Genomic DNA, 27,924 nt, shown 5'->3' on the forward strand with positions numbered 1-27,924 from the left:
AGCTTAATTTCTATCAATTTGACACCTAAAACTTCAAGAAATCAATAATGATAGTTTTCTAAAACTTCAACAGTTTAACAAATTGGTACATGGGCTAGCTAAACCAAGCACCCACGACCTCAAACATTTTTTTTTAAAGAAAAAGACTTGGAAATGCTCGCCAATTAGGGACTGAAATGATTGAGCTTCAAAAATGGTTGTTTTAGGTTTTTAGACTTTGGATGATGAGGAAGAAGAAAGATAAAAAACAAATTCGCCTAAGGTTTTATATTTATGCTTTAATCAAACCTTAATTTATCTAATTATCTTTATTTAATCACAATATATAAACTTAATCTATCATTACAAAATAAATGGATTCTTCCATCACAAAACACTAACTCATATTTCAAAATTGTTTAATTGCTATTTTGGACCTTTGGTTAATTGCTATTATCGGTATGATGGTATTGCTCTTTTTCTGACAATATTTGTTAAGAATTTGTCACACACTCAAATACCTTTTTTTTTTAATTTCTAAGTTGTCTTATATATTCTCTAAATACAAGTGTCATCGTACTAATATCACTTTCAAACAGTATAACTATACTCTTAAGATATATGAAATATTTAGTATTTAAAAGTTTTGAGGAAAATTATTTAAAAGATTAATAGACCTTAATCAATATTCCATTTTTTTATATAGTGCACGTGCTTAAAATAAGTATACTATAAATAACATTTGTTTTCTTTAAAACACATCAACGATCACCCACAACGTCTTCGAGTCAAGCAAAGAGAAGTAAATTTAAACCACCAATAATAGTAATAAAAATGGCCATTGAAAATGTAAAGAGAAGTTATAAGTATTTTTGTGGCTAATAGGCACAAAACTAGTCAATGGCCCCCTAAATTCGCAAAAAAAATCTCGTTTTATACTCTTTAAATTTGGTCTCATTTTCATCCTTAAGCATCAATAAAAATATATCCTACTTTTTTCCTTAACCTTTTTAAAAAAACATAAAACATGGTAAAGGTTCCTTTAGTTGTGTTCTCATTGGCTTTGGTGCTCACAATCCAATTCGTAGTGGGACACGACGAGAACACTTTAGATGAGGCAGCATCCCCGGAAGCTGAAAATGCAGTTTTAAGTTCAGGGGCAGCTAAACTTGTTGAAAACTTTAAAAGCTCTGTTGGAGATGATTCCCAGAGTGTGGATGGGCCAACTTCTGACTTAACTGATGAGATTGCAGCTTCTCCAGAATCAGAAGTAGAAGCTGCTACTGAATCTATCGATGGGCCACATTCTGGCTTAGCTGATGAGATTGCAGTTTCTCCAGAATCAGAAGCAGAAGTTGCTACTGAATCTGTCGGCGGGAGGAAGCGTAAAATGGCATAGTGGACCCCGATGATGTTTAGAAAGCAACATAGAAACAAATTTTCTTTAAAGATGCAGCAAAAGCTGCTAAAAATTATAAAAACAATGAAAATAATAATAAAAGCAACATCCATAGTTTTTGTAAAATATGGCTTGCAGTAATTTACTTTTAAAAATAATAAAAGTTACTTTCACATTTGCTCGCACAATTTTTGTCACTTCCTTTCTAAATTACATGCACGTTCCCAATAGGTATATTTATTTTTCATTTTAGTAAAGTAGATGACATTTTATTTTCAGCAATTAATATTCTTACACTTACAAAATAATCTTTTAATTCCTCTTTTATACAATTCAATTTATGCTTTATCGTGCTTAATTTTCATTAATTTATCAATTCAACATACAATATAACATACACCAACTTAATTTCATAACAATTTCGTATATCAAGTAAGTCATGCAATTTTCTATTTTTTTCAGTTTAGTCTCTATATCGATATTTAATCTAAATCATATCAATTCAGCTCAAGCAATAATAAATAACTCAACTTCAACTCAATATAATGTAGAGTGATATTGACATGTTAAAAAGAAATGGTTCCTGATTCATTGAAACGCAAACCAAAATTTTGCGCAACTCGTCAACAACTTTGGATTTCCTTTCCTTCTCCGAGTCAACGTTAGATATGGACTGACATAAAACATATGAAACTAACGATAATCAACAAATTCTCAATCAATTATCAATTTATACAAAATTTTTAATTTATTCAATCTAGTCCCTAAAACCAAGACTAACATTATTTTAAATTTATGGTTATAGATTGAAATTCAATTTCATTAGGGACCTCCTATTTCTTATTCCTACTTCCAGTTTTACATTTTATTTAATTTTTCCCTAATATACAAAACTATCAATTAAGCTTTGCAATTTAGTCATTTTCTTAAACTAAGCTTAATTTCTATCAATTTAACACCTAAAACTTCAAAAAATCAATACTGATGGTTTTCTAAAACTTCAACAGTTTAACAAATTGGTACATGGGCTAGCTAAACCAAGCACCCACGACCTTAAACAATTTTTTTTAAAGAAAAAGACTTGGAAATGCTCGCCAATTAGGGACCGTATTGTTTGAGCTTCAAAAATGGTTCTTTTAGGTTTTTAGGCTTTTGATGATGAGGAAGAAGAAAGATAAAAAAAATTTCCCCTAAGGTTTTATATTTATACTCTAATCAAACCCTAATTTATATAATTATCTTAATTTAATCACAATATATAAACATAATCTATCATTACAAAATATGTGGATTCTTCCATCACAAAACACTAACTTATATTTCAAAATTGTTTAATTGCTATTTTGGACCTTTGGTTAATTGCAATTGAAGTCCTCAAGCCCATTTTTAATTAAAAGTCTATAACGATTGAACTTTTACAATTTATTATCGGTATGATGGTATTGCTCTTTTTCTCACAATATTTGTTAAGAATTTGTCACACACTCAAATACCTATTTTTTATTAAAATTTCAAAGTTGTCTTATATATTCTCTAAATACAAGTATCATCGTACTAATATCACTTTGAAACAGTATAACTATACTCTTAAGATATATGAAATATTCAGTACTTAAAAGTTTTGAGGAAAAATTATTTAAATGATTAATAGACCTTAATCAATATTCAAATTTTTTTTATATAGTGCACGTGCTTAAAATAAGTATACTATAAATAACATTTGTTTTCTTTAAAACACATCAACGATCACCCACAACGTCTTCGAGTCAAGCAAAGAGAAGTAAATTTAAACCACCAATAATAGTGATAAAAATGGAAATTGAAAATGTAAAGAGAAGTTATAAGTATTTTTGTGGCTAATAGGCACAAAACTAGTCAATGGCCCCCTAAATTAGCAAAAAAAATCTCGTTTTATACTCTTTAAATTTTGTCTCATTTTCATCCGTAAGCATCAATAAAAATCTATCTTAATTTTTTCCCTTAACCTTTTTGAAAAACATAAAACATGGTAAAGGTTCCTTTAGTTGTGTTCTCATTGGCTTTGGTGCTCTCAATCCAATTCGTAGTGGGACACGACGAGAAGGCTTTAGATGAGGCAGCATCCCCGGAAGCTGAAGATGCAGGTTTAAGTTCAGGGGCAGCTAAACTTGTTGAAAACTTTAAAAGCTCTGCTGGAGATGATTCCCAGAGTGTGGATGGGCCAACTTCTGACTTAGCTGATGAGATTGCAGCTTCTCCAGAATCAGAAGTTGAAGTTGATACTGAATCTGTCGATGGGCCACATTCTGGCTTAGCTGATGAGATTGCAGTTTCTCCAGAATCAGAAGCAGAAGTTGCTACTGAATCTGTCGGCGGGAGGAAGCGTAAAATGGCATAGTGGACCGCGATGATGTTTAGAAAGCAACATAGACCCAAATTTTCTTTAAAGATGCAGCAAAAGCTGCTAAAAATAATAAAAACAATGAAAATAATAATAAAAGCAACATCCATAGTTTTTGTAAATTATGTCTTGCAGTAATTTACTTTTAAAAATAAATAAAAAAAGTTACTGTCACATTTGTTCGCACAATTTTTGCTACTTCTTTTCTAAATTATATGCACGTTCCTAATAGGTATATTTATTTTTCATTTTAATAAAGTAGATGACATTTTATTTTGAGCAATTAATATTCTTACACTTACAAAATAATCTTTTAATTCCTCTTTTATACAATTCAATTTATGCTTTTTCGTGCTTAATTTGTCATTAATTTATCAATTCAACATACAATATAACATAAACCAACTTAATTTCATAACAATTTTGTATATCACGTAAGTCATGCAATTTTCTATTTTATTCAATTTAGTCTCTATTTCGATATTTAATCTAAATCATATCAATTCAGCTCAAGCAATAATAAATAACTCAACTTCAACTCAATATAATGCAGAGTGATATTAACATGCAGAAAAGAAATGGTTCCTGAATCATAGAAATTCAAACCAAAATTTTGAGCTCCTCGTCAACAACTTTGGATTTTCCTTTCCTTCTCCGAGTCAACGTTAGATATGGATTGACATAAAACATATAGAACTATCGATAATCAACAAATTCTCAATCAATTATCAATTTATACAAAATTTTTAATTTATTCAATCTAGTCCCTAAAACCAAGACTAACATTATTTTAAATTTATGGTTATAGATTGAAATTCAATTTCATTAGGGACCTCCTATTTCTTATTCCTACTTCCAGTTTTACATTTTATTTAATTTTTCCCTAATAAACAAAACTATCAATTAAGCTTTACAATTTAGTCATTTTCTTAAACTAAGCTTAATTCCTATCAATTTAACACCTAAAACTTCAAGAAATCAATAATGATAGTTTTCTAAAACTTCAACAGTTTAACAAATTGGTACATGGGCTAGCTAAACCAAGCATCCACAACCTCAAACAATTTTTTTTAAAGAAAAACACTTGGAAATGCTCGCCAATTAGGGACCGAATTGATTGAGCTTCAAAAATGGTTGTTTTAGGTTTTTAGGCTTTGAATGATGAGGAAGAAGAAAGATGAAAAAGTTTCCCCTAAGATTTTATATTTATACTTTAATCAAACCCTAATTTATCTAATTATCTTTATTTAATCACAATATATAAACTTAATCTATCATTACAAAATAAATGGATTCTTCCATCACAAAGCACTAACTCATATTTCAAATTTTTTTAACTGCTATTTTGGACCTTTGGTTAATTGCAATTGAAGTCCTCAAGCCCATTTCTAATTAAAAGTCTATAATGATTGAACTTTTACAATTTCTTATCGGTATGATGGTTTTGCTCTTTTTCTCCCAATATTTGTTAAGAATTTGTCACACACTCAAATACCTATTTTTTATTTAAATTTCTAAGTTGTGTTATATATTCTCTAAATACAAGTATCATCGTACAAATATCACTTTGAAACAGTATTTCTATACTCTTAAGATATATGAAATATTTAGTATTTAAAAGTGTTGAGGAAAATTATTTAAAAGATTAATAAAACTTAATCAATATTCAAATTTTTTTATATACTTCACGTGCTTAAAATAAGTATATCATTCATAACATTTGTTTTCTTTAAAACACATCAACGATCACCCACACCGTCTTCGAGTGAAGTAAAGAGAAGTAAATTTAAACCACCAATAATAGTGATAAACATGGCCATTGAAAATGTAAAGAGAAGTTATAAGTATATTTGTGGCTAATATGCACAAAACTAGTCAATGGCCCCCTAAATTCGCAAAAAAAATCTCATTTTATACTCTTTAAATTTGGTCTCATTTTCATCCTTAAGCATCAATAAAAATATATCTTACTTTTTTCCTTAACCCTTTCAAAAAACATAAAAGATGGTAAAGATTCCTTTCGTTGTGTTTTCATTGGCCTTGGTGCTCTCAATCCAATTCGTAGTGGGACATGACGAGAAGGCTTTAGATGAGGCAGCATCCCCGGAAGCTGAAGATGCAGTTTTAAGCTCAGGGGCAGCTAAACTTGTTGAAAACTTTAAACGCTCTGCTGGAGATGATTCCCAGAGTGTTGGTGGGCCAACTTCTGACTTAGCTGATGAGATTGCAGCTTCTCCAGAATCAGAAGCAGAAGTTGCTACTGAATCTGCCGATGGGCCACATTCTGGCTTAGCTGATGAGATTGCAGTTTCTCCAGAATCAGAAGTAGAAGGTTCTACAGAAGCTGTCGATGGGAGGAAGCGTAAAATGGCATAGTGGATAAAAATAATAAAAACAATGAAAATAATAATAAAAGCAACGTCCATAGTTTTTGTAAAATATGTCTTGCAGTAATTTACTTTTAAAAATAAAAAAGTTACTTTCAAATTTGTTCGCACAATTTTTGTCACTTCTTTTCTAAATTATTCGCACATTCCCAATAGGTATATTTATTTTTCATTTTAATAAAGTAGATGACATTTTATTTTGAGCAATTAATATTCTTAAACTTAGAAAATAATCTTTTAATTCCTCTTTTATACAATTCAATTTATGCTTTATCGTGTTTATTTTGTCATTAATTTATCAATTCAACATACTATATAACATACACCAAATTAATTTCATAACAATTTCGTATATCAAGTCATGCAATTTTCTATTTTTTTCAGTTTAGTCTCTATTTCGATATTTAATCTAAATCATATCAATTCAGCTCAAGCAATCATAAATAACTCAACTTCAACTCAATATAATGTAGAGTGATATATATTAACATGCAGAAAAGAAATGGTTCCTGAATCATAGAAATACGAACCAAAATTTTGAGCTCCTCGTCAACAACTTTGGATTTTCCTTTCCCTCTCGGAGTCAACGTTAGATATGGATTGGCATAAAACATATAGAACTATCGATAATCAACAAATTCTCAATCAATTATCAATTTATACAAAATTTTTAATTTATTCAATCTAGTCCCTAAAAAGAAGACTAACATTATTTTAAATTCATGGTTATAGATTGAAATTCAATTTCATTAGGGACCTCCTATTTCTTATTCCTACTTCCAGTTTAACATTTTATTTAATTTTTCCCTAATACACAAAACTATCTATTAAGCTTTAATTTAGTCATTTTCTTAAACTAAGCTTAATTCCTATCAATTTAACACCTAAAACTTCAAGAAATCAATAATGATAGTTTTCTAAAACTTCAACAGTTTAACAAATTGGTACATGGGCTAGCTAAACCAAGCACCCACGACCTCAAACAAATTTTTTTAAAGAAAAAGACTTGGAAATGCTCGCCAATTAGGGACCGAATTGATTGAGCTTCAAAAATGGTTGTTTTAGGTTTTTAGGCTTTGGATGATGAGGAAGAAGAAAGATGAAAAGATTTCCCCTAAGGTTTTATACTTATACTTTAATCAAACCCTAATTTATCTAATTATCTTTATTTAATCACAATATATAAACTTAATCTATCATTACAAAATAAACGGATTCTTCCATCACAAAGCACTAACTCATATTTCAAAATTTTTTAACTGCTATTTTGGACCTTTGGTTAATTGCAATTGAAGTCCTCAAGCCCATTTCTAATTAAAAGTCTATAATGATTGAACTTTTACAATTTATTATCGATATGATGGTATTGCTCTTTTTCTCACAATATTTGTTAAGAATTTGTCACACACTCAAATACCTATTTTTTATTTAAATTCTCAGTTGTGTTATATATTCTCTAAATACAAGTATCATCGTACTAATATCACTTTAAAACAGTATAACTATACTCTTAAGATATATGAAATATTTAGTATTTAAAAGTGTTGAGGAAAATTATTTAAAAGATTAATAGACCTTAATCAATATTCAAATTTTTTTTATATAGTGCACGTGCTAAAAATAAGTATACCATTCATAACATTTGTTTTCTTTAAAACACATCAACGATCAGCCACACCGTCTTCGAGTGAAGCAAAGAGAAGTAAATTTAAACCACTAATAATAGTGATAAACATGGCCATTGAAAATGTAAAGAGAAGTTATAAGTATTTTTGTCGTGTATTGCTAACAGGCACAAAACTAGTCAATGGCCCCCTAAATTCGCAAAAAAAATCTCATTTTATACTCTTTAAATTTGGTCTCATTTTCATCCTTAAGCATGAATAAAAATATATCTTTCTTTTCTCCTTAACCTTTTCAAAAGACATAAAAGATGGTAAAGGTTTCTTTCGTTGTGTTCTCATTGGCTTTGGTGCTCTCAATCCAATTCGTAGTGGGACACGACGAGAAGGCTTTAGATGAGGCAGCATCCCCGGAAGCTGAAGATGCAGTTTTAAGTTCAGGGGCAGCTAAACTTGTTGAAAACTTTAAAAGCTCTGCTGGAGATGATTCCCAGAGTGTGGATGGGCCAACTTCTGACTTAGCTGATGAGATTGCAGCTTCTCCAGAATCAGAAGTAGAAGTTGCTACTGAATCTGCCGATGGGCCACATTCTGACTTAGCTGATGAGATTGCAGCTTCTCCAGAATCAGAAGTAGAAGTTTCTACTGAATCTGTCGGCGGGAGGAAGCGTAAAATGGCATAGTGGACCCCGATGATGTTTAGAAAGTAACATTAGACCCAAATTTTTTTAAAGAGGTGTCTAAAGCTGTTAAAAATAATAAAAACAATGAAATAATAATAAAAGCAACATCCATAGTGTTTGTAAAATATGTCTTGCAGTAATTTACTTTTAAAAATAAATAAAAAAATTTACTTTCACATTTGTTCGCACAATTTTTATCACTTCTTTTCTAAATTATACGCACGTTCTCAATAGGTATATTTATTTTTCATTTTAGTAAAGTAGATGACATTTTATTTTGAGCAATTAATATTCTTAAACTTACAAATAATCTTTTAATTCCTCTTTTATACAATTCAATTTATGCTTTATCGTGCTTATTTTGTCATTAATTTATCAATTCAACATACAATATAACATACACCAACTTAATTTCATAACAATTTCGTATATCAGGTAAGTCATGCAATTTTCTATTTTATTCAGTTTAGTCTCTATTTCGATAGTTAAACTAAATCATATCAATTCAGCTCAAGCAATCATAAATAACTCAACTTCAACTCAATATAATGTAGAGTGATATTAACATGCAGAAAAGAAATGGTTCCTAAATCATAGAAATGCAAACCAAAATTCTGAGCTCCTCGTCATTAACTTTGGATTTTCCTTTCCTTCTCAACAAGTCCGAGTCAACGCTAGATATGGATTCACATAAAACATATAGAACTATTGATAATCAACAAATTCTCAATCAATTATTAATTTATACAAAATTTTCAATTTATTCAAATTGATTGAGCTTCAAAAATGGTTTTTTTAGGCTTTTAGGCTTTGGACGATGAGGAAGAGGAAAGATGAACAAATTTCCCCTAAGGTTTTATATTTATACTTTAATCAAACCCTAATTTATCTAATTATCTTAATTTAATCACAATATATTAATTTAATCTATCATTAATCAAAATAAATGGATTCTTCCATCACAAAGAACTAACATCAAAAGCTAAATTTGTTACTATACTAATCAAAATATATACAATTGACGAAAGGCATTAACACCATGATTAATTATCCTTAATTACTCACTTTTGAAATTGACCAGAATTAAATTGCTCCAATATTTTTAAAGCCAATTTGTTCAATTTTGAAATTGAGAACAGACTACATGTCTTTTTACCTTAATTGTATACAAAACATTATAAAATTACATGTATTATTACAATTTTTACATTTGTCAAGTTCAAAGATCAAATTTTAAAATATACAAAAACTAAAAATAACTAAATTATAATATAAAAACTAAATACTCAGCTTCCACACAGAGATTAACAGTAGAATTTAACCAATTTTATATCATTATCATTTTTTTTTTCCTTTTCTACCTAAATAAAATCAAAAGACTATTTGCAATCACCTAATAAAAAAAATTTGAACACATTCCTTCAAGATGTTCTTTTTGCACCAACAGAGAAGACATCCATAATGACTTCAAGAGGCATGCCTTTGGTTTCAGGAACTTCTACAAAGACGAACACCCACGATATGGCACATACAACGGCGTACATGCCGAAGAGGCCAGCAAGACCGATAGATTTGAGCAGTACGGGGAGTGAATATGTGACAATGATGTTGCAAATCCAGGAGATAAGAAAGCATACAGCAATGCAAATGCCACGAACACGCGTTGGGAAGATCTCGGTGCAGAGTATGTTTGGGATTGGACCAAACCCCATAACAAAGAAAAAGAAGCAGAGCACGACACTAATGGTTGATAATGCGGCATTCGTGACGTTCCGCATTTTAACGATGGTTCCGATGACTAATACAAGGAGAGATATTATCAGGAGTGGGACTGTAGTGAGTAGCAAACTCCTGCATGCACAGGAAGCAAAGAACAAACGTTGATAGAGCTTCAGCATGAACTCGGATATATGATACTCCAAATACACGGAAAAAAAAATCAATCTACCTTCGACCAGCAACATCCATAAGCCGCATTGCAACAGCTATACTTGGAAGCATCAACAAAATTGTAATACCACTTATAAGCAGTGACGCAGAAGCTGAACTGATTCCCATGTTGGAAAGAAGAAATCCGACCCCGGCCTGCTCTAGAATTTGCGGAGTGTAGTACAGAACACCTTTTATACCCAAGAACTGCATTTGGAAAACGAAGGATCATCAATAGTAGGAAAATAACTTTGCAACAGTACTATACCCCAATCACATTAGCGCGTCAGCTTCAACAGAGGGTAATAAGAGATCGCAGGAGTTCGGTCGAAAAATCAAGAAGGCCTACTCTTCGAACAGTAAAGCAAAAACCCTATACCGTAACAGTATTATTCTTTGAAAACAGTAAAGCAGGCAGTAATGCAGCCATAAGGAAATGATTTTAAGATGAGAAACAAGAACTTTATAAAAATACTTCATAATTCAGCAAGCACAAGCTGGAAAGGTTATACGAACTGTTTCTGGAAATGGAACAAGCAGATTATGGTAAGGTTTTCGACATACCTGCTGAAGTACTTGAATTCCCACCCCCACCAGTAAAGCATGCTTGACTCCGGGTTCAAAGAGATCACTCCAACTTGGACCCTGCACAGTTTCAGTTGGATGGATCATAGCTGGTCCAACCGGATGCTCCTTCATAAGCTCCTTGGAATAAAGAGCCGGCTGACTCACTAAAGCAACAGCCTTGACATACTTGCTGTCCGAAGGGGCAACAGCACCAGACAAAGAAACTAGTGATCCACGTATAGATCCAGGGGCACCCTCTTGGCGCAAATAAATTCTTTTAAATCCCTCTTCTTTTTCTTGGCCTTCTTTTTTGGACCATTTCCAAACCAGTTGCCAACCACCACCGATCCCTGTGCTACCAACCAGTTCTCCATCATTTCCTTGCATTAAACTAATTAGTCTCAAGTTTGCAAAGCTTCCTTGTGCAGGTGGAACAATGCCTGTCTCCACAGTGGTTGTCTGCCGAGAAATCAAAGGACTATGCAAGTTGTCATCAGAATCACCAGCAGCAGCATCAGACAGGTAGTCCTCACCCTCTCTAATGACACTCTCATCCTCCTCCCACTCTTCATGTCTAGCTTGATTACCTCCCACACTGAACATGCTGCCAAAGTGTGGAAACAGAATGCTTTGCATGCTTCCTGTTTCGGGAAGCTTCTCATGAATATTTCCAAAGAGAGTGACAACAGGATCCACAGGAAGAAGGGCACTCCGGCTAGCTATGCTTCCATGCTGAGACACAAGACCAAGGGTACTACGTCCAGTAACCGGTCTGGCTACCCATGAAAGACCTGGTTCTGGTCCATATAGCTTGATTTGATCTCTATCAGCCGATATATCAGGGTCTTCAATGTCTTCATTGGCTGGACCAATTATGTACTCCCCTATCGATGTTTCACCTCCAACACCGAGCCCCTCAACTAGCAAAGCCATCTCAGCTGTTTATCTAAATACTATCAGTACCATCTACAATATGCATCATCATTCATCAAATAGATAAAAAGAGCACATATTCTTTCGACAAATACCTATTTTTTTGAGTTCTGGCAAGCACACATGAACAGACCACAAACACAAACACAATACAGGTGGCAAGTACAATGTGCATACCGAAAAAAATGAAAACTTGAAAGAGTGAATGCGGATGAACTAACCGGTAACGTCTTCCCTGTCACGGAGCCTCTGCAAAACCTTTATCGCCTCACACATTCGCCCTTTACTTACTAACCATCTCGGTGACTCAGGCAAGAAGAACACAGTTAATGCAAAATATACAAGGGAAGGAATAGAAAGAACTCCAAGCATCAATCGCCAATTCGGTATTGTCGATAACGACATTCCAAAAACCATGCAATACAAAGAAACATTCCAATGGAACCAGTAAACTCTGGAAGGGTATTCAACAACCCCCTTATTTCTGGTGGTGCTGTCTCAGATATATAAACCGGGACCAGTGTAACAGCCAAACCAACTCCAAAGCCATCCATAAGTCTTCCCAGAAGTAGGATATAAACATTAGGAGACCATATCATTACGATACCGCTAAGAAAGTAAAAGACCGATGAGATTATTAGCAATGGCCGGCGGCCGAGCCAATCCGATATGTATCCTGAGCATGTAGTAATGCAGATGGCTCCAATAAGAGACATTGCAATAATCAAGCCTTCTATAGTTGGTTCACTTTCCAATTTGAACTCTCTCTTAACATATAAAACAGCACCTACAGAAAAAAAGAAAATGACAAAGAGGGTATATATATAAGCGTGTGTATATATATATGTATTGTATGTATATATAATCCAAATTTAATCATAAAATGAAGTTTGCCATAGATATTTGATAGATAAAAAGGTAAAAGTAGCATAGAGGTCGTTGTACTAGGATTAAGATTGCATTTTATCCCCTCTGCTCAAAAAAATGGACAAATTAACTCCTATACATTAATCAAATCAAAGAGCAAACTAGTCTTTTCATAAAAAATTTCATCCATTTCTACTGTTAAAAACCAGTTCATGAATGTCAGAATGAGGTATACGTGACATATCACGTGTAACTATCTAGTTATTCACACCAGTTTTTAACATCAAAAGAGAATGAAATTTTTAACAAAGAGAACCAGTTTGTTATTTGATCTATTATATAAGGATTAATTTATCCTTTTTTAGTGAGAAGAGGATAAAATGTAATCTAACTCCTAATATAGGGATATTCATAATACTTTTACCTAGATAAAAATGATTATTTTAGACCAAATGGTTGGAACTTTTCAATGTTGGACTACATGTATATAACCTATGTTGCTTTGACACTGTTATTTATTGGCATTGACTACTGTTATTTATTGGCATTTACATGATATACAAGTATTAAGAGTCAAATTATATTGTGTCCTCTCTACTTAAAAAAAATAAATTAGTCCTTGTACATTATAGTTCCTACTACTAAAAACTGAAGTCAGAATAAGGTATAAATAGCACCTATCAATAATTTTCTGGTTATTTTGTCGCTCAAAAATAGATAATTTTTTTAACAAAAAGTCTACTTTGCTCTTTAATTAATAGTTTGCTCTTTAATTAAATATAGAGGGACTAACTTGTTATTTTTTTTAGTAGAGGACTTTGTTACTTTTATCTAGTTTATACCACTAGGTGAAATTAGTGAAGAACTGAAAAGGAGTAAATTACCTGCAATGGTGGCGGTATCCCATCCTTGCAAAAAGTTACCAATTGCTGCTGCAACAGCTACAAGCACAGCTCCACCCATTATTACTGAAAAAGTGAGCACTAAATCAAGTACCCTGAAAGTTAAACAAAGAAAAACCCAAATCAAAGATCAAAAAACGATTCAAGCTAGTTATCAAAGATTCCATACAGAACCATCAAAAGAAAAAAAAAGCAAATTAAAAAAAGGGGTCAAATTACCTATGGTAGCAAAAGCAGATATAGAAATGGCCAATAAAGCTTCTTCACTGCAAATTCCCATAAACATTTGGCAACAAAGAAAAAAAAAAGAGCTTATTATTGGGGTTTTTGAAACTAAGCCACCTGCTCCTTTTACACTTCTCTCTTTATCTAGCACGTATCCGAATGAAAAGTATCTTTCCTTGGGTCTCCATCGAAGTTTTGTAAAAAAACACAAACAAACAAACCAAAAAAGAGAACATTATAATTGCATAATTAGCTCCCCAGTCTTTTCAAGTTCCTTTGTTTTGATTGGGTAAAAGAAAATTGAATCATAAGGTGGAGAGAAAAGAAGAAATGAACTTTGATGGGAAAGTTGTTTAATTAATGGAGGAGTGAGGTTGAAGAATATGCTGTGTTGGATTGACTCATTGACTGTATCTTTGTTTTCTTAAGATATTAAAGAAAAAATAAACAATTATATTTTGAATCAAAATATAAAGTTGGGTTAATCTATATTTTATCACTGGTGACTTGTATTTTAATTTTCTTTTTAGATTTAACTGATATTTAAACTTTAAATTTTAATTTCGTAAATATTGTAGTAGTAATATGTTGACGTAATTTTAACGATCAATAGTATAATAATATGCGATAGTTTCTCTTTTGAAACATTGAATATTTTTTGAGTAGTTAATAGAAAATTAAAAATATAAAAATATTTCGAAATGAATCTAGAGAATTGATTGTCTACATACTTTTGAACTTGAAGAATAATTTATCCAAATTCATTCATATTTTTAGTAATTTTATATATTTTTAATTTTCCATATATATTATATTTTTATTATTATGAAATTAAAAACATATATTTAAGAAATATATGGATTAAGCTTGTGACTTTGGCATGCTAAGTACTCTTCAATAATTTTTTTCTTAGTATAAATTCATTAGTATGAGATATTGAAATTAAAATATATATATATCACTTAATATTAATATATTAAAAAATTCAAGATTATAATAAATATGAATTTAATAAAATGATTTTATCGATTTTAACAATTAAATGTATAAATTCTTCAAACATATTTTAACTTTGAAAAAATTTAAATAACAAATTAGTATACTCAATTTCCTAAAGAAAAATATTATGTAAGGTTTTGAATAATTTATGTTTTATTGTTTTTTTATACAATCATATCTGCACACCCAAATTTTTTAAATATATTTTATTTTATTTTTAAAATTCTAAACCCTATTACCCAAAAAATAAACACAATTAATAAATTAGACCCTAGCATATTATATTCAAATCTTAAATTTATAATAATTTTTTAAATTTTTTCTTTTTAAGTATTCATTTTTTATTAATTATTTGGAGTCTAAATCTCCTTAAAAGTAATAAACAACATAAATTAATAATTTGATATTTTCAAAATAAAAAATAATGCCTTTTAAATGAATTTCATTTTGACTTTTCAATTTTAGAGCGAAGTTTGTTTGATTTATATTCCTAAAAAAATTAAGTAAATCAACTTTTTTAAAATTAAATCAATTGATTATTCGCCATTAGTCATAAATATTTAAAAATAAAATTACTAGATTTTTCTATGACTTGACATCAAATGATATAAAAAAAATATACATTAAACACAAATATCAAATACAAGTACAAGAACCTTTTAAAGTATCATATTTAAAGTATCATAAACCTTCAACAACCAGCATGGGCTACTCTAAATAATAAAATTTGTAAAACCAAAACAAGAAAGATTTTTACAATTTAATATTTATAGACATTTTCATTTTTTTTATGAGATTTAATTTAACTTCATCTGTAAGTAAATGCGTCATTAAAGTTTCACTAAGATGTAAATAAAATTACGGACTTATTTAAATCCTCTGTTGCTATACACCTTCCAAAACTGTAGTTTCACGAGCTATAGAAACTTCCTGCAAAATAAATAGAGTATTATTATGACAAATATGACCTGATATATTCATTTCACATGTCATAGTCATGCTTAAGAAGTTATCTTATACCATATATTGATATTTTATATGACATAGTAAATTTATCATATGATAAGTTTGAAAAGTAAAATAAGTATATTATAATAATAATAATAACAAAATTTTAAGCTCTGATACCATATATCAAGTTAAATATTCTATATAAAATCAATTAGTAATAGGTGAAATGACTCAACTTGAATATAAAAACACAAGCAATCTTGGTAATCAACTTGAATATAAAATTATAGACAAGCATAACTAAAAGTAGATAGGGACTTTATCTCCCTTTGTTTAAATGAAAGAATAATATTTTTAATCATTTACCATTATTCATAATTCAATTCAAGTCCTTTTACAGTAAAATTTTTAATTTTGACCTCTCAAATTTTTATAATTTTATTTTAACCCCAATATTAAATTCCAAACTTTGTCCCTTACCATAGACAATCTAGAGTCAATTGATGTAGGATAGCACTATTCTTGACAATTGGTAAGTACGATATATCATAAAATTGAATCTTATTTCTATACATTGTTAGTGAAACAAAAAATTTCACAGGCGAGTTCAGGTAACAGTCATGTCCCATTGTAATTATTATTTTATTTTTCTAAGAACATATGACAACATTCTCCACCTCTTTGTAGAATTTTTTTTATTTTATTGGCAGTGAATAAAATAATAACGCATACACACATACATAAGTTGTAAATAAAACTTACTTTCAACTTCCCCTCTCTTGAGAAGCAACATCTTGATGTAATAGCATATCCTTGATCATAAAGCCACCCCACCTCAATGCAAGTTTCACCTCCACTGTCCATTAAGGAGCACCATAATTGTTTAGGGAGCAATATGAGATTGCTTCCATCTCTTATTGACTTCATTACCCCGTTAGCTTTGAGCTCTTCAAGAAAATTCTGAAGTTTTTAAAAACAAGTTCACAATTAACAATGATATACAACAATTTGTTCGTCAAAATCTTGTAAATGTTATTCTGACTCCATTATTTTTGAAATACTTATATAGATGCATATCCGCACGTGCATATGATAAGATAAAGATATGACCCTCTAGGAACCCTTTCAATAAATAAAAAAAGTTTGAAGAAAAAGTTGAACATAACCATATTGGACATATAACTTTATACAGCAATTATACTCAAATCCGAGTAACATACCCCGTAGGTATATCCACAATAAACTTCTCTTGGTGACGATGTCTAAAAAAACTGTTCTGAAGCTATAATTCTTAGAAAATCATCTATTTAATATTCACTCATCATTACTTAGTTTCGAATAAAGGGAGTTCCGAATAAAGGGAGAATGCCAAGCTAATATTCACTCATCTATTTAGCATTCATGTTCAAAACCCGTACCCAATGCACATTCTGATAAGGGCATAAGGCTATAATCTTCCAAGACATACACGTACCTAACGCTCACATCCAACAAGGTTATAGATAAAACGAAAGGATATTAAAAGCATAATTTGAATCTAAAAAAAAAAAGCTTAAAAAGAGAAGGAAATGTTTACACTCACATCACCAGAACTATCAAAACTGGCAGCAGCATTAGACCCTTTCCATACACCACCAACATCAGAGGCATTTGTAGCAGCTGTTGAGGCAAATGCAGAATCACGAATAGCACATCCACCAAGTTGATCACCATTCCTAAATGGACCATACCATTGTTCGCAAAAGACCCTAACATTTTGTAACACGAACTTCGTACCATCGACTCGAACAACCTGAATAATCCTCACACGAGACTCCCTATCTCGAGGATTAATCAAGCAATGCTCCAACTCCAACAGATTTTTATCTGCAACTGACCAGATAGCAGTGTAACATCCACTAGAATGATATGCAAAGGCAGAAACTTCATTGTCCACACCCCCGATGTTCTTCTCTTCGATGCTATATCGTGTTGCAGCATCGGCTTCACATCCAACGGTCGGGAGTAGTTTTATAGTTTTGTAAGTCATGGTGTTCTCCACTGGTTCAGCAAGGGTAGGGCATTGAGTTTGCCAATCATAAACCTTGACTTCCCATTCCCTGTAAGCTTCAGGTACTACAGATTCAGGAAGTTCAATTGGTGTCCCTTCAATGGTGAAATCAGCTCCAAATCCATCCCATTCACCTGATACATTCTTGGCAAATTCTGACCAAGCTTCACAAATGAAAGAACAACATCAATTTTTCGCTCACAATTTACAATCTACAACACTAACATTACATTTATTGTGTCTTCTGGCCTATATTGCTCCGAGTCTTCATTTTTCTTGGAGTATTCATATATGACACCTACACCTGATACATATTCGGACATAGGCATAATATATAATCCTTTAATTATAGAGTTGAGACCCTGTTCATTAATTTTCTATCCATCATTTCTATTGGATGGTAATGGAGGAAAGCTCAGCTTCAAGAATCCTCCAAGAATACAAAAAACTTAGGGAAAGAAACCATTACCATATTGGATAAATACTCATGTCGGACACGGTTGAGGGATCAGTAAGACCCTCAACAAATCCGGTAGTTTCTCCAACCAAAGTTTTATCCCCTGACTCTACCAAAACCTTTGTGGGTTAACAGAGCACCTCATACTGCCTAAACAGATAAAATTGTGAAAACTAAAGAGTTTGTGCACGGTTGGACTCGAGCCAATGGCCTATATGCTCATGGAGGAGAATGCTACCACTTGAGCTCGCCTTTTTTGTTGAGAGTCCAACCTCAATAAGTATGGTATCGTCCCTGATAAAAATTGTCTCTCCACTCTATCGAGAATCTTGACGAGTCCACGATGTGGAACGTCTCGAATGCCAGAACAGGAGAAACCATGGCAAATTAAAGAATTCGTACATGGTTGAACTCGACTTCATGACATTTTATGGAAATGCCCCACCGCCTGAGCTAATTATATCCGACACTTACAACATAGCTTCCAAGTTCCAACTAATACTTAAAATAAGTGATTGAAATAATTAACTTGTTCAATAGAAAAAGGGAACCAAAAGGAGAAAAAAAACAAGCAAAGTTTCTAAACTGGGTTTCATTTTGATGGGGTCATACATTAAATTAAACATAAAAATAATCAAAGACAATAAATAAAAGGAACAAATAGACAACAAACTTACTATCATCAGCAGCAGCATCTGTGGTGAAATCGGAGTTGTGAACCCCAACATCAGAAACAACAGTCTTCGCTAAGCAAGATGGCGGAAATATTCCACCATTTCTACACTGATGAACGTACGGAGGGTCCGAAAATGAATGAAAATTGACCCTTGAATGGAGTTGCTGATGATTTACTGCTAAATTCCCAAGCTTTGGCAACGAGAAAGCTAAGCAATTAACGGCTCTGTTATGAGATATTAAAGTGCTTGGTGCTGATAATGCCATTTTCAACCTTTTGATGATCCTTGATTGATGAACCCTTTTATTATTACCTTATCTTCAGCTCAGTCTTGGAGCATCAATGGCTTCCAAGTTCAAAAGGATGATAAGAAATCTCAGCCATTGCGATTAATACATACAGGGACCTGGGCTAATAACTGAAAAATTAAAGCTGAGGTTGCATTATGGGATAAGTTTTTATAGGCCATTATTTTCCTTTAATATTAGCCCAATAGTAAAGCAGCCCAATCATTGACTTCCATTCAACAATAGTTAAATAATAAAGGTTAAATTTTTCTATTAGTCCTTGTACTTTTCGAATTGGTTAATTTTAGTCCATTTCCTTTTCAAATTTTGAAATTTTAGTATTGACCCAAATAGTAGCAGTTAAATATGTTTAGTTAAATTTATTTACTAGTCATGTACTATTCATATAGTTATAGATTTAGTCTATTTTCTCCAATTGAATTACTCTAAGTCCCTATACTTTTTGAATTTTGAAATTCAGTCTTAACACAATTTAATCCATTAATTAGATTTTTAGTGAGTAATATTTAGAAATAATAAGCTAACATGACATTACAAATATGATAATATATTTGGCACATCAAATTTTGAAAATAGCTGAACTTTACTTAATGAATTTAACTATTATTGTTTAGTGAGGACTAAAAATTTAAAAACTAGAAAGTATAAAGACTAAAAATGACCAAATAAAAGTATAGAAATTAAATTCACAACTTTTGCCAAATACAACGAGTAATAGCAAAATGGAACCAATAATAAATAATATTTTTAGAAAATCATAAACTAGTTCAACTGATTAAACTACTTTTTTGTATCATAATTTTTAGTTTTTTACCGTTTACAGTTATACCTATCAAATTGATAAGATCAATTATTTTTTATTTACGCGATTAATCTAATTTGGTTCTAACATCGTTACTTTTTTACTTGCATGATAATTTATATACATGATATTATGAATTTATATTTGATGCATATAATTCAAAATACTATTAGTAAATCAGATGATAATTAAACATATAATTAAGTCATTGTTTAACAAAAGTGAAGTTATATGTTTAATTAGATGACATTACTTGTAACACCCCTTACCCGTATCCAACACCGGAATAGGGTACGAGGCATTACCAAAACACATACACTTGTAAACGTATTTAACCGAGTTATAAAATTTCATCAAAATTAAAACTTTCAAAATAATTAACATGTTTCTATAACTTTTCACAATATATCCTCAAAATATTATAATCATAATAATTAGGGCCTGCGAGACCCGATACATACTCATGCAATTTAATGCTTCATTTCCATTTCATTCAATTCGCAATTTCTCATGCTCATAATTTAAATCATATCACTAGCAATTTCCATTTAATTCACGTACAATTCAATGACATCAAATTCAAAACTAATACGTATTTACCATTTAACTCAATGTTTATTGATTATACCATTCAATAACACATTTATGAAATTCTCAATTTAGCAATGAAAATATCACTTTAGTTTGAATAACAACATCGTCCTGATATAAATACACTACCACTTATCCATTTACTTTAATTCTTTTGGGCCCATTTGTCACTTACCATCCTTAATCAAATTAGGGAACGGTCACGGAAAATTGAGTACTTCACTTTCACTTTGCCATAGTATAACTATGGTCTTACGTATGATCAATTATCACTTGTCCCTGATCAGATAAGTGTAGCCACCTATCACTTTGTTTCTTGATCAGATAAGTGTAGCCACTTATCACTTTGTTTCTTGATCAGATAAGTGTAGCCACTTATCACTTTGTCTCTTGATCAGATAAGTGTAGCTAAAGCTATCACTTATCACTTTGTCTCTTGATCAGATAAGTATAGCCGAAGCTATCACTTATCACTTTTCACTTGTCACTTGATCAGATAAGTGTAGCCGAAGCTATCACTTATCACTTTGTCACTTGATCAGATAAGTATAGCCGAAGCTATTACTTATCACTTTCCACTTGTCACTTGATCAGATAAGTGTAGCTAAAGCTACCACTTATCACTTTGTCACTTGATCAGAAGTACTCAAATCCGGCGTTCCGCTCAATTTGATCATTTATTCATATATCAGGCTTACCAACATGTGTTAATTCATAAACCATTCATGGTATTATTTCATGCCAAATCATATACTGAATATACCATACACACATACTATGAAACTTTATTTTCACACATGAGCTTAAACCATGATCAATAATGCACAAAAATAAGCATCATTCATATTTCATCGTTTATGAGTCATAATCAAACATATGACCATTTATACACGAATCATTCATATATTTCCCAATTTTCCTCCTCCTCCTCTCCATTCCACATCCTTAATGTGTATAACACACTTAAACAACATTAACCATAATTTCAATATTCACTAACATGTATATTCAAAGCTGTTTATCCGAGTCAGAGTCACTAAATTATTTTTATCCGGAGCTACAGAGCTCCAAATTAAGATCCGTTAATTTTCCCTGAAACTAGACTCACATATCTTCATACCATAAAATTTTCATAATTTTTGGTTCAGCCAAATAGTACAGTTTATTCTTTAAAGTTTCCCCTGTTTCGCTGTCTGACAGTTCCGACCACTCTTCACTAAAAATTAATTATCTCATTGTACAGAATTCGGATGATGTTTTAGCTTATTTCTTATAAAAATAGACTGATTAAGGATTCTAACCATATAAACTATAACTCATAATCATTTTTGTACAATTTTTAATGATTTTCCAAAGTCAGAACAGGGGAACCCGAATTCATTCTGACCTTGTCTCACAAAATCTATTATATCTCATGATTTACAATTCCATTGCTCACATAATTTCTTTTATAAGAAACTAGACTCAATAAGATTTAGTTTCATATTTTATTCATCCTCTAATTCAATCTATACAATTTTTGGTGATTTTTCAAAGTTACACTACTGCTGCTGTCCAAAACTGCTTTAGTGCAAAATGTTGATTTCCATTTTGCCCCAAATTTCACAGTTTATACAATTCGGTCCTTTCTCAATTAACCCCTCAATTAATCTAATTTTCTCAATTAGTACTTTACTAGACATTATAAGTTGTTACACAACTATTGAAATTCAGAATTTCCACATATAACTCTATCTTCAAACTCTTTTACTATTAGGTCCCAAACATTCACTTTCTATTCAATTCTTTCAATAAAATCAGCATATGAACAATTTAAAGCTCTAATTTCATGCTAAATCATCATATACTTCCAGCACATATTCATATCAACTTTTAACTTCTTTCATAAAATCAAAAACTAATGGATTTAACAAGTGGGCCTAGTTGTAAAAGTCATAAAAATACAAAAATTTCAAGAGATAGTCAAGAATTGAACTTACTTGTAATAAAAATATGAAGAACCAGCTTGAAGAAGCCCTTCCATGGTGTTTTAGCTGATGAGAATTCAGAAAAATGAAGAGAAATCTAGATAATTCCACTTGGGTCCTAACTTTATTAAGCAAATTTTGTAATTTTCCAATTTTGCCCTTAATTCTCCTTACTTTCTTGCTGATTTCATGCCTCTGCCGTCCAGCCCAAATAGACCTTGGGTCTATTTGCCTTTTAAGCCCTATTCCTTTTATCATTTAAGCTATTTAATCATTTCCCAAAATTTTGCATTTGTTACAATTTAGTCCTTTTAGTTCAATTAATTATCGGAACTTTAAAATTTCTTAAGGAAACTTTAATACTAACTTTTTAACACTCCATAAATATTTATAAAAATATTTATGGCTCAGTTTAAAATCCCCGAGGTCTTGATACCTCATTTTGATTCTAATTATTTTAATATTTATTTCTAGTGCACTATTCACTATTTCAAAAATTTTCCTAACTTCATATTTAACTTATACTTACTAAATTAATAATATTTTCTACCCATTTGTCGAATTTAGTGATCTCGAATCACCGTTCCGACACCTCTGAAAATTCAAGCCATTACATTTTTTTTTCGTCGGATTTGTGGTCCCGAAACCACTGTTCCGACTAAGCCTAAATCGGGCTATTACAACTCTCCCCCCCTTTAGGGATTTTCGTCCCCGAAAATCTTACCAGATGGTAGGTTAATGATTTACTTCCACAGTATATTTCAAATTCACACATGATTTTGGATTTTCATATCTTTTACAGATAATCACATAGATTCATAAGAAAATCAGGATAGCGATATTTCAGCATCTGAAGCTACACAAAGTATCGAAAAATTACAATCCATATAGAATGATATCCATTTTGATAACCTGAGTAGTTTTCAGAACTATCAAATATTTCTCTCTTTTTATATTGTCCTCATTTTCTAATTCATTCACTTTTCCGACCACATTATTATTCTCCCGTACACGAACTTCTGTAACACTACACTCGTAAGCTTATTCAACCAAAATCTCACAAATTTCATTGTAACATTTTACTAATATGGGGGTGAGTGTAGTAAAGCCTCAAATTTATCTTACACATAAATGCGCATAACACATACCATCACAAATAGCCAATTCATTACTAAGTTCACATTCTCAAAGCATTTAATAAACATTTGCTTTTAATCACTTTTGTTCTCAACACAAAATTCTAACTCAAATCACTAATTCACAATCAAAATTTCTATATAGCATCATAATCCAAATATCATAACTCATATGCTTGTATAATTATAACATTCATCAATAAAAAAATGTTTTATTCTTTGATCCATACCTTTATGAGTTTCAACTCATAATCAATACATTTTCACTCAAACATTTTAGTATTTATTTCTATACTATTAGAATTAACTCAGTTGAAAAATATATCTGTCTCATCAAGATAATTTTCGTCATAGAACAATACTGATAAGGGGGTGATGGTGAAGTCATAAATCTTTCAACTTGCTCTCATAGATACATATATATATATGATTTTGTATTCATCATCAATGTAATACCATCATAACCACGTAATTCATTCCAAGCAAATTAACACATCTATTTATTACAAATGTTTTCTGTCACTCACAATTTCACACAACGAATTTACTTACTCAAGCTCAACGTTAATATCTATTTAAATTCCAATACTTGGCTTCTATTTTACTTACCGACATTTGCCAAATTAGAGAACGTCTTACGGAATTGTGTACTTCGTTTTCTCGATGCCATAGTCCAACTATGGTCTTACACGTAATCACAAATCACATACCGATGCCATAGCCCAACTATGGTCTTACACGAAATCACATATCACTTACCGATGCCATAGCCCAGCTATGGTCTTACACGGAATCACATATCACACATATCACTTACCGATGCCATAGCCCAGCTATGGTCTTACACGGAATCACATAATCACATGTTCACATGTTGCCATGGTCAAACCATGGTCTTTTCCGTCAATTCATCACATATCACTGAACGAAAGTACTCATTCCTGCGTTCTACTCAATTTGACTTCCAATTCAATTTTTCATACTATTATAATATTCATGGTTTAGACATAAAACAAAATATCTTATTATCTTTAATTTAACAATTAAACATAAGATTCTATCATATGAACATACTAATTTCACTTATTCAAGCAGATGTACATACACACGTTCCATCTATTTAAGTAAATTTGCTTATCATATTCACTTAATCAAATATGTTGAGCACATAGCATTATATAATCACCAACATACTTGGATGAGCTTGTCACAACATAAACTTTTTTTTAAACTTATAGTCATCTCTTTTCATACATGAACACATCCATATCACAAATTTTTATACTTACCTTTCCAAATTCCAACATAACGTGAGCATATTTCATTTATCTCAATATCATTTTTAGCATTATCAAAAATAGCTCGATTGAAAATCATCTCTGTCTTAACAAAGCAATTTCGTTAGAGCCCGGAGATATCACATCATCAAGAGTAATAACGTGGCATGTATAGCTAGGCTCACATATGCTACGTTTGGTCCGAGAACCGACTAAACCGTAGCTCTGATACCACTAAATGTAACACCCCTTACCCGTATCCAACACCGGAATAGGGTACGAGGCATTACCAAAACACATACACTTGTAAACGTATTTAACCGAGTTATAAAATTTCATCAAAATTAAAACTTTCAAAATAATTAACATGTTTCTATAACTTTTCACAATATATCCTCAAAATATTATAATCATAATAATTAGGGCCTGCGAGACCCGATACATACTCATGCAATTTAATGCTTCATTTCCATTTCATTCAATTCGCAATTTCTCATGCTCATAATTTAAATCATATCACTAGCAATTTCCATTTAATTCACGTACAATTCAATGACATCAAATTCAAAACTAATACGTATTTACCATTTAACTCAATGTTTATTGATTATACCATTCAATAACACATTTATGAAATTCTCAATTTAGCAATGAAAATATCACTTTAGTTTGAATAACAACATCGTCCTGATATAAATACACTACCACTTATCCATTTACTTTAATTCTTTTGGGCCCATTTGTCACTTACCATCCTTAATCAAATTAGGGAACGGTCACGGAAAATTGAGTACTTCACTTTCACTTTGCCATAGTATAACTATGGTCTTACGTATGATCAATTATCACTTGTCCCTGATCAGATAAGTGTAGCCACCTATCACTTTGTTTCTTGATCAGATAAGTGTAGCCACTTATCACTTTGTTTCTTGATCAGATAAGTGTAGCCACTTATCACTTTGTTTCTTGATCAGATAAGTGTAGCCACTTATCACTTTGTCTCTTGATCAGATAAGTGTAGCTAAAGCTATCACTTATCACTTTGTCTCTTGATCAGATAAGTATAGCCGAAGCTATCACTTATCACTTTTCACTTGTCACTTGATCAGATAAGTGTAGCCGAAGCTATCACTTATCACTTTGTCACTTGATCAGATAAGTATAGCCGAAGCTATTACTTATCACTTTCCACTTGTCACTTGATCAGATAAGTGTAGCTAAAGCTACCACTTATCACTTTGTCACTTGATCAGAAGTACTCAAATCCGGCGTTCCGCTCAATTTGATCATTTATTCATATATCAGGCTTACCAACATGTGTTAATTCATAAACCATTCATGGTATTATTTCATGCCAAATCATATACTGAATATACCATACACACATACTATGAAACTTTATTTTCACACATGAGCTTAAACCATGATCAATAATGCACAAAAATAAGCATCATTCATATTTCATCGTTTATGAGTTATAATCAAACATATGACCATTTATACACGAATCATTCATATATTTCCCAATTTTCCTCCTCCTCCTCTCCATTCCACATCCTTAATGTGTATAACACACTTAAACAACATTAACCATAATTTCAATATTCACTAACATGTATATTCAAAGCTGTTTATCCGAGTCAGAGTCACTAAATTATTTTTATCCGGAGCTACAGAGCTCCAAATTAAGATCCGTTAATTTTCCCTGAAACTAGACTCACATATATTCATACCATAAAATTTTCATAATTTTTGGTTCAGCCAAATAGTACAGTTTATTCTTTAAAGTTTCCCCTGTTTCGCTGTCTGACAGTTCCGACCACTCTTCACTAAAAATTAATTATCTCATTGTACAGAATTCGGATGATGTTTTAGCTTATTTCTTATAAAAATAGACTGATTAAGGATTCTAACCATATAAACTATAACTCATAATCATTTTTGTACAATTTTTAATGATTTTCCAAAGTCAGAACAGGGGAACCCGAATTCATTCTGACCTTGTCTCACAAAATCTATTATATCTCATGATTTACAATTCCATTGCTCACATAATTTCTTTTATAAGAAACTAGACTCAATAAGATTTAGTTTCATATTTTATTCATCCTCTAATTCAATCTATACAATTTTTGGTGATTTTTCAAAGTTACACTACTGCTGCTGTCCAAAACTGCTTTAGTGCAAAATGTTGATTTCCATTTTGCCCCAAATTTCACAGTTTATACAATTCGGTCCTTTCTCAATTAACCCCTCAATTAATCTAATTTTCTCAATTAGTACTTTACTAGACATTATAAGTTGTTACACAACTATTGAAATTCAGAATTTCCACATATAACTCTATCTTCAAACTCTTTTACTATTAGGTCCCAAACATTCACTTTCTATTCAATTCTTTCAATAAAATCAGCATATGAACAATTTAAAGCTCTAATTTCATGCTAAATCATCATATACTTCCAGCACATATTCATATCAACTTTTAACTTCTTTCATAAAATCAAAAACTAATGGATTTAACAAGTGGGCCTAGTTGTAAAAGTCATAAAAATACAAAAATTTCAAGAGATAGTCAAGAATTGAACTTACTTGTAATAAAAATATGAAGAACCAGCTTGAAGAAGCCCTTCCATGGTGTTTTAGCTGATGAGAATTCAGAAAAATGAAGAGAAATCTAGATAATTCCACTTGGGTCCTAACTTTATTAAGCAAATTTTGTAATTTTCCAATTTTGCCCTTAATTCTCCTTACTTTCTTGCTGATTTCATGCCTCTGCCGTCCAGCCCAAATAGACCTTGGGTCTATTTGCCTTTTAAGCCCTATTCCTTTTATCA

General features: G+C 31.3%; 1 protein-coding gene and 1 pseudogene across 1 annotated transcript; both read right to left on the reverse strand.

Annotated features, from left to right (window-relative positions):
• Positions 1-9,691: 9,691 nt before the first annotated feature.
• LOC107928959 (monosaccharide-sensing protein 2-like) lies at positions 9,692-14,273 on the reverse strand (annotated as a pseudogene).
• A 1,205-nt stretch (positions 14,274-15,478) lies between these two features.
• On the reverse strand, positions 15,479-20,577 carry LOC107928972 (uncharacterized). Its single transcript, XM_016860289.2, has 4 exons — positions 19,008-20,577; positions 17,406-18,037; positions 16,586-16,783; positions 15,479-15,802 (listed from the first exon to the last, which is right to left on the reverse strand). The coding sequence occupies exons 1-4, from the start codon at positions 19,270-19,272 to the stop codon at positions 15,758-15,760; spliced, it is 1,140 nt and encodes a 379-aa protein (XP_016715778.1). The 5' UTR covers positions 19,273-20,577; the 3' UTR covers positions 15,479-15,757.
• Positions 20,578-27,924: the final 7,347 nt, after the last annotated feature.

Source organism: Gossypium hirsutum, chromosome D01 (assembly GCF_007990345.1).
Source record: "Gossypium hirsutum isolate 1008001.06 chromosome D01, Gossypium_hirsutum_v2.1, whole genome shotgun sequence".
Classification (NCBI taxonomy): Eukaryota; Viridiplantae; Streptophyta; class Magnoliopsida; order Malvales; family Malvaceae; genus Gossypium; species Gossypium hirsutum.

Coding starts and splice junctions, on each gene's coding strand:
- LOC107928972 (XM_016860289.2), bottom strand. CDS start 19,272: ATGGCATTATCAGCACCAAGCACTTTAATATCTCATAACAGAGCCGTT. Junction 16,784..17,405: donor GTTTTGATAGTTCTGGTGAT/GTGAGTGTAAAC, acceptor TAAAAACTTCAG/AATTTTCTTGAAGAGCTCAA. Junction 15,803..16,585: donor CAAGAGAGGGGAAGTTGAAA/GTAAGTTTTATT, acceptor TTTATTTTGCAG/GAAGTTTCTATAGCTCGTGA.